The sequence below is a fragment of the Pyrus communis genome, chromosome 6 (assembly GCF_963583255.1).
Source record: "Pyrus communis chromosome 6, drPyrComm1.1, whole genome shotgun sequence".
Taxonomy (NCBI): Eukaryota; Viridiplantae; Streptophyta; class Magnoliopsida; order Rosales; family Rosaceae; genus Pyrus; species Pyrus communis.
Window position 1 is genome coordinate 19,732,327 of NC_084808.1, and position 9,012 is coordinate 19,741,338.

The 9,012-nt window shown below is 35.6% G+C and overlaps 1 protein-coding gene across 1 annotated transcript; it reads right to left on the reverse strand.

Annotated features, from left to right (window-relative positions):
• Positions 1 to 414: 414 nt before the first annotated feature.
• LOC137738342 (bidirectional sugar transporter SWEET17) lies at positions 415 to 8,591 on the reverse strand. The gene is made up of 6 exons (XM_068477980.1): positions 8,433 to 8,591; positions 8,300 to 8,336; positions 7,933 to 8,143; positions 7,504 to 7,665; positions 1,112 to 1,231; positions 415 to 965 (listed from the first exon to the last, which is right to left on the reverse strand). Exons 1-6 carry the CDS (start codon positions 8,464 to 8,466, stop codon positions 810 to 812), a joined length of 720 nt encoding a protein of 239 aa, XP_068334081.1. The 5' UTR covers positions 8,467 to 8,591; the 3' UTR covers positions 415 to 809.
• Between the last annotated feature and the right edge of the window lie 421 nt (positions 8,592 to 9,012).

Consider the following 9,012-nt stretch of genomic DNA (forward strand, 5'->3'; position numbering starts at 1 on the left):
TGTAAAGCTCTTTAATTTTAACTCTTCAAAAGTATATTTGTATAGTTAATTCACGTGGCATCATATGATTGGATATGGAGGACCAATTCGTGTACCACACCAACACTTAACATAAATTTCAATGGTAAGACAACGGAAGGACCAAATTGGTTTGCATGACACATTTTCAGGGACTAAATTGATGAATTTACTATTTTAGGGACTATTATGATTGAAATGTCAAATTTCAAAGACTAACGGTGATAAAAACCCTTATCCATTATTTTTAAGGTTTTTGTTTTTCATATTCTTGTGATTCTATGTGTTGAATGGACTGCCTTCTTCAGTAACTTACCGACCATATCTTCCTCCTCAGGTTCATAAGATTTCTTTTCTATTTACTATTGTTTAAGGCGTGTCGTATTGTTGTGATCCTATGTGTTGAATATCCAAAAACAAATTACATGAAGAAACAATTATGTTACAAAACCCTTACATAATTATGCAGCAATCTCGCAATCATATAACTCTCTCCCCTTTTCAATCACAAAGATTTAATACATCAACAGGTACCTAACCTATATACTTAAATATTTAGCTCACAGAACACACTTGTATGAAACTTGACTTTGTCGTAAATTAGGAAGGAAATTTGAAAAGAGATATCAAGAACGAAAGGGCCCCATTTTCTCCCAAGTTCCACATTCCTCTCCCCATTTCTGCTCAGTTTCCCCCTCCCCTTCCTAGTGCAGGCATTCCTCCTCGTCATGTCTGGCTCCGCCACTCCAAACCGATGACTTCGGAACGTTAGAGCTTAATTAGGTAATTAACTAAGTAGCATCAGAGGATGAGAGAAGGGGTTCATGTTGCCTTCCTTCTTCCAACTGTTCGCCATCTGAAATTTGATTGGATGGTTTTGCATTTCTGTATATCGCATATAACACTAGCTGCGTCGTTCCCAGAAGAAATCCTATCCCGTTAGGTACCTACGTACAACCATGCATGCACAAACCCACATATATATATCGATCATCACATACTTTCAAAGATTACTTCACTTAACTGGGGAGGAGGGATACAAATTATGGATTAATTTTTTTTTATTTATAAAAGAAAAAGGATATATATTTACCCCAAGGAAAACATCTTGAAAGAGCCAAGCATAAAATGTCCACACCCCTCCGTTGAGGAAAAAGAAAAATGAGAGGAAGAATGGCATGTACTCCACACTCTTGGTTGTTACCACTGTTTTCTGAACATAATACAAACAATATGATATGTTAGGAGTTCTAGTATGTCTGACGTACATATACATTAAAGATTTAACCGCCAGATACTCAGTAAAAAATCTAACGACAAAAAGTCTAATAGTTGAAAATTTTCGTGTATAAATTACATTGGAGCAAAGAGAATTTTCGTAACATGTTCATCTATCTGAATTTCATGAATCATGTCACGCCATATAAAGAGGAGCATGAAGCATCAAATAATGCATGACTTATTTTCCAAACCTGCATGAAGCAATATAGGCCAAATATGGCAGGTGATACGTTATAGCTTAGGGCCACATACAGTCACTTTCCTAGCAAAGGTAGAATCTGGTCCGGACGTTCTATTTTTGATACAAGCAAATATAGGAGGGGAGCTTGGATGTAATGACAAATGTTCTAACATATTTTGCTCTTTGGCTTTATTAGTTAAATATTTAAATGTATTTATATTGCATTTATTCATCAACTTATTTTGAAGATGTAACGAAAATCTATAAATATGGTAAATATATAATTATACATCACTTATTCGTCAACAAATAGTTGCTGTTTGGCTAAGCATCTGCTTAGTGCATGTCCTTTTTTTTTTTTTTTTTTTTTGAAAAATAAACATTAGTGGGTTAAATTGTTAGTTATTAAGGAGAAAATGAATCGATAGAGATCGAACATGCACCACAATACATAAGCATAATTCTATTCCGTAAGTGGGGTAAACTGCCATCTATATTACATGATATTCTCTCATCAAATTTTAATTGTGAAACAGATACTTGCATTGCTAAACTGTGAAGTCTAAACCACATATTTTTGCACTGATTTGGTAAATTATTCAAATTTCAAATTTGGCAACATAATTATATTTTGTTACACAACACTTTTTGAGTTGGAGGTTGAAATATAAGTATATCTTGTTACACGACAATATAAGTATATTATATAATGGAGGCTGAAATACCTATTAAATTATTTTCGGCATCTAAAATATATATTGTTATGACAAAACTGCCAACTGGTTTTTTTTTTTTAAAGTATATTTTGTTGTGACAATGAAATGTCCTATATATGCAACCGTATATATGAATGGCAGATGTGCGCCCTATATGTGAATGGCCGTTCTGCGAACAGCTAGCTACCACCAAGAAGTCAACAACTACACTTTATTAAAAAAATTATAAATTTTTCAACATTGCACAATGGGACTTAGGTATCAAGATTTTCAACAAAAAGTAGAGTGCACGAAAAGAAAGGGCTTATGATATAAAGGTTTTTTGAAATAGAAAACTAATGAAAAGTGTTTGAATTTTTTGAGTTTTAACTAAAATGATAAAAATGTGTTGTAAGTGAATAGTATTAGGAGTAAATTTTTAGAATAAAAATGTCTTTAATGTTAAAAGTGAATAGTACCAGGAGTGGTTCGTTATACTTCATTTTTTAAAATTAACCTATCACATCGTCACTTAGTACTACGGTTTAGTGGTATTCATCTTCACTTGTAAGTGAGAGGTCTTAGGTTCGATTATCGTTAAAGGTAAATTTGAACCACATTTAAAAAAACAAATTATCCTATCACGTTAAGATGATTTTGAAATTGAAGTTCGAGTTATGTAATTCTTAAAAATAGGTGTCGCAAAATAATGTGATAATTTTATCATAACTTTGTCAAAAGTTCTATTATGTGCTGATGAATTTTATCAAATAGGTTCGATTATCATAACTTTGTCAAAAGTTCTGTTAATGGGACTTAAACATTTTTTTTATTCTCAAAAGTGAATTTGCCATTCACCGGATGAACTTTTTGGTAACCTGAGCCAATCAAAGAGAAGCGGAAGGCTGATGAAGATCGCTTGCTACTGGGACCTATTTCCCTCGGAGGTAGATACCTTCAGGGGATCAAATACAACCTATTTAGACCATCTCCAACCAAAGGTTGGTCAGATGGCTCGTTTTAGCCCTCTGGCCATATTTTAATGAACAGTAAGTTCTGTTAATGGGACTTAAACATTTTTTTTATTCTCAAAAGTGAATTTGCCATTCACCGGATGAACTTTTTGGTAACCTGAGCCAATCAAAGAGAAGCGGAAGGCTGATGAAGATCGCTTGCTACTGGGACCTATTTCCCTCGGAGGTAGATACCTTCAGGGGATCAAATACAACCTATTTAGACCATCTCCAACCAAAGGTTGGCCAGAGGGCTCGTTTTAGCCCTCTGGCCATATTTTAATGAACAGTACAGACCCATATTTGCCTTCATCTCCAACCGAGGGTCAAAGGGTCATAGGGCTCATTTTAGCCCTGCCACAAAAAACCGTCTCCAACCAAAGGTCAAAGGGTCATAGGGTCAAACATAATTTATTATTTAAAAACTACAACTTAAACTCAAATTTAAATCCAACGGCTAAGTACTATAAAAAAAACTACAACATAATTTATTATTTAAAAACAACAACTTAAATTAAATTCAAATTTTGTAAAATAGAACTTATAGGAAAAAAAAAATATAATTTAGAAAAAATAAAAAACAAATTTTGTAAAATAGAAGTTATAGGAAGTTATAGAGAAAAAAAAAATAGAAGTTATAGGAAAAAAAATTGTGTAAAAAAAAAATAAATAAATAAAACTGTAAATAAATAACGGCTAGCTGACGTCAGCTAGCCGTTGCATTTGAAATTTGGCCTAGAATTCCTATCGGTTATATCCAACAGGAATGCTTGGCCTAGCTCGAGGCTAGCTGGTTGGCTAGATTGGGCCAGCCCTCTGGCCATTTGGCCCTTTCAGATTCCATAGGGCCCATGAGCCCTTTGGCCTAGCCCTTGTTCAGCAACAAAATCAACAAGATAATTGGGTGGGGTGGGAAGGTACCCATCCTGCCCTCGAAAACCCCCTTCAATGACGCCCCATTTTGCCCACTTAGATTGCCTAAAACCGTTTTATAAGGAAGGGCAAAAACAAAGCAGCAGCGGCGGGCCAGGTCAAGGGGAGGAAGACGAAGCAATTTTAAAACAAATCTTAGATCAAAACGATGTCGTCGAAGAATGTGCCAGCACATTTCAAAAAGATGGAATTTGAGATTGTGCAGGTGTGATAAGGGATTTGGGTGTGGTTGTGGTTAATTGGGAGGGAAGAAGATGAACATATTATCTTCATTATTTATACTAAGGAGAGTGGGTGAGTTTAACCTCACAATGAGTTAGTAATAATATAGTTCACTTTCGAACCTAAGACATCTCACTTACAAATGAAGAGAATCATTTTTTAAGTTTTTAATCATATAAAAATAAAAACTGTATTTTTATTAGGGAATTGTTATTAGCACTCCCAAAATCTCATTCTACACTCCAAACTTTCTATATTAGGAAAGAAAAATACACTTGTGAGGAGTGTGGAATGAGATTTTTGTAATGCTAATAACACTTCCATTTCATTATTTAAATAGTTTTAGGGCCATTTAGATTTTTTTTTGTTTTAACAAACAATATTATCTACACTAAGGAGGAGGGGAGTAAGTTAAACCTCACAATGTGGTTCAAATTTGTCTTTAGCGATAATCGAACCTAAGACCTCTCACTTACAAAAAAAGAGGAATACCACTAGACCGTAATACTAAGTGGTAGGGGCATCTAGATTTGAATCCTAAAAATCAACATAACTATTAGGTTAAATCCAGTATTATGTTTTCTCCACTTTTATTTTTTTATATTCATTTTATATATTTTTTAAAAATATTAGACATAAATTAAAATGTTTAATTTTATGCATCTTCTAATGCTAACAAATCTACTTATTATCTTCTAACCAAAACTTAATATACTAACATAAATCCATCTAGTGAACATACTAACTGAAGCAACAGATACATAACTATATATTATACCTATAAGCGAGAAGTGAAACCTAACTAAAAAGTACAAAAGTATAATATACCCACAAGACATATTAATCTGTGATATAGATTGATTATAAAAATAATCTGTCATATAGGTAAATAAATTAAATTAACTTGTGATATAGATTATTACAAAAATTAAAAATAGACGGGGGTTTAGAACAAGGGAAAGAAGAACAAGAAATAACAAAAAGAAAAAGAAATAAAAAGAAATGATTAAAGAGGTGATTAGGAAGAAATTTAATTTTTATCGTAACTCTTATCATTAAAGAGATAATTATTGATAACAAATAATTCTAAACTGAAGGGATTGGACTTATTTTAATAAATGGACTATTTTTAATATATTGGCTTAAAATTTTGGACTTATTTCAAGTTTTTCCAAATTTTTAATGCACATGAAATTATTTAAAACTTTCATACATGAAGTATTTTTTTTTATCCTAGTCTCATACCTAAAGTTACGTTTTTCTCTCAGATTCATACTTCCGTCAGTAGCTCCGTTAAGGTGTAATGTGGCTCCCACGTGGACGATGGATGTGCATCTACTTGTCACTTTGGCCCCACATGGACATTAAAAAAAAAAAAAAGTTAATCCCCTTTAGATATATTTTAAACCCAAAAGGAGAAGAAAACATCAAAACTCATTTAATTCAACTCCAAATTCATCCCAAGCAGATCATCGTCATGGCTTTACCATTTGGACTCAACGAGAAGGCCTCACTGGTGAAATATGGCGGCAAAGAGGCGTATGTATTGAAACCAAAGCTTTTTGGGGTCTAATTTTGGGTCTTTTTTCTCCTGCAAATGGTGGTGTTAGTGTGGCGTCACCAAAGAGTACCAATAAGAATAAGTTGTTGGATTGATTGATTCATCAAACACCAAATTTAAATTTTTTTCATTCAATTTTATTTTCTTTTGGGTCAAAATACATATAGATGAACAAAAATGGCAAACTGTTAAGTGTGCGAGAACGATAGAGAAGTGTGCAGCAAAGGGTTCGGGAGAGGAAGGGGACGACGTGGTGGGTGAAAAAGGGGGGATAGGGGGAGAGCTTGAGGGAATGGTGTCACATCCCAGTCTCATCTCTGTCATAGCACGATATTGTCCGCTTTGGGCCCCAACCACGCCCTCACGGTTTTGTTTCTGGGAACTTACACGAGAACTGCCCAGTGGGTCACCCATCCTAGGATTGTTCTCGCGCGAACTCGCTTAACTTCGGAGTTCCGATGAACTCTGAAACCAGTGAGCTCCCAAAATGTCTCGTGCTATATGGAGGTGGAGATGTACATAAAAGGCACATCACCCCCCACTCTGTTGGTCGATGTGGGATGTTACAATCCACCCCCCTTAGGGACCTAACGTCCTCGTCGGCACACTCGAACCACACGGCATAGTGGTTTTGATACCATTCTGTCACATCCCAGTCTCATCTCCGTCGTAGCACAATATTGTCTGCTTTGGGCCCCGACCACGCCCTCACAGTTTTGTTTCTGGGAACTTGCACGAGAACTTCCCAGTGGATCACCCATCCTGGAATTGCTCTCGTGCGAACTTGCTTAACTTCGGAGTTCCGATGAACTCTGAAGCTAGTGAGCTCCCAAAAGGCTTCGTGCTATAAGAAGGTCGGCATGTACATAAAAGGCATATCACCCCCTATCTGTTGGTCGATGTGGGATGTTACAATTGGTGACGGGGGAAGTTTGGACTCAATCGGTCAGAGGTGGAGGACATGGGTAGGAGGTAGACCTTACATGGTGGTTCCCAATCGAGATTTTGTAGCAGGAGTTGTTGGCGGAAAAGCTCTAGGTTTAGGTCCAGTTGAGGTGGTGGTGGGCGCAAAACGTCGCCGTTGTGGGCGGGAAAGCTGGAGTTGTGGAAGCGCTAGAGATGCTTGGTCACTGAGGTGGGATTGGTGGTGGCAAAGAGGAGGGTTTCTTTGCTTGGGGCAAGAGGGTTTCAAAGAGTATTTTAGTTTAGTTCTTTTAATTTTTTAATGTTTAGGTTGAGCCAAATCGACATCTGGTGCCTAGTCATTATCCACGTGAGCGCCACATCCTGCCTTAACAAAAGTTTTGACGGAAAGCCTACCAAAAGTATTAAAGGGTCCCACAACCCTCACTTTAGGTATGAGACTGGAATGAAAGAAACTTGATTTATAAAAATTTGAAAACCACGATACTTTAGAGTAGTAAAGTGAAAGTTACCCTTGTATTAGAATTATATTTTTAAAATGAAGTTGCGACCAAAATGATATTTAATTAATTTAATTATCATATGATAAGAAGATTATTTGAAACAAATAGGGGCGTATTAAGAATAATTTAGGTGTCGAATGACAAAAAGAAGGTAGAATTTAGGTCTCCTTACCATGGCAACTAGAGGCGATCCGTACATGATGATATTCAAGCCTGCACATATGAATCCTATTGCATCAATACGTGTATCTCCCAGCAATGCCAACCATGTAGCTAAAATGGCTACTGCTAGAAAACCCACATCCAAGGTTCCAATCAAAATGGCAGTTTTTACCTGAAAAATCGAGACACAGACATCATTCTAGATGGTCAGTTAAAATAGTAACATAATTCGAACTTAATATACCGTATTTTAGGCAAAAATCACTATTTGACCACTCAAATTTATAGTTTGGCAAGCCAGCATTTTTCTAATAACTATGAAAATGTTGGGCTTTCATCATAAAATCAGTTTGCAATATCGAAAATAGTCCAACTTCCTATAAGCATTTGCAAAGTTTATTCTTTCAATGATATAGATAACAAAATTAACATGCCATACCCTCATTTTTTCCGGGGCATATTTAAGAAACAAACAAAGGTAGATAATCTCAACAGTAGCTCCAAAACCATTGACAGTAGCCACAAGCAATTCCCCGGGCTTAATGATTCCATAGTAAGTCCACAGGGAGGAGTTGAGCAGTGTGCAAACATAAGGAAGGCTCTGAAAGTCCTCCGTCGATCGGTGTTTTACGATTCTCCAAAACGTCGGACTGCATACAAAAATATATACATTAATAATTAATTAATAACAAACCGTGTGTCTATCGCTCGAAACCCTAACTAAGCTTATTGGATCTGTAGCTCTAATTAGCTCTTTTAAGGATTTGAAGCTTGAAATTAACATGAGATGACTAAGATATTCTTACACAGGAGCAAGGAACATTAGCACTGAGATGATGTTGCCTGCAATATATGAAAAAGTAAACCATGAGGATTACCTTAATTAATTAAAATACAGCATTGCATCCCTAATAATGCAAATTAAAAAGTTTTTATTACCTATGACTCCAACAAAGAAACTCAGGCCTTCCATGTTTATGGAGTTCGACGGACCCCTTAATTAGTTCCTCTTCTCTTTGTATCAGGCGCTAGGGGGAGCTGAGTTTAGAGAGAGAGAGTTTCTTGATTCCAACATAACATATACTATGGCCGTATCAATTTTTAACAATATGGTTGAATAGTAATAATAAAATAATTTTATGGTAGCATTATACTTCCACATACTCGTTGTGCTATCGAATAATTTTTATCTCCTTTTCTTCGGCCAAAAGCTGTGGGTCTATCTACTCAATGGAAACCATTTTCTTGTCGTGGAAAAGTTTTTCTCCACTGTCCAATAATGTGTATTAAACAGGAAGACGTGAGAACCACGTGCTGAACATATAACTTAAAGCTTTCTGGGAAGAATAACGCAGACAGATCATTTGGGTTAATTTCGATATATAAATAGCATATGTAATATCATGATTTTCGTCCTTTTTTATGATCGATCACGATCTTTCTCCTTTATCCATATATTCGGGTAGCAGTGATACTCCTTTTTTTCATCTCCTGACACTCTTCCAATTACTTGTTTATT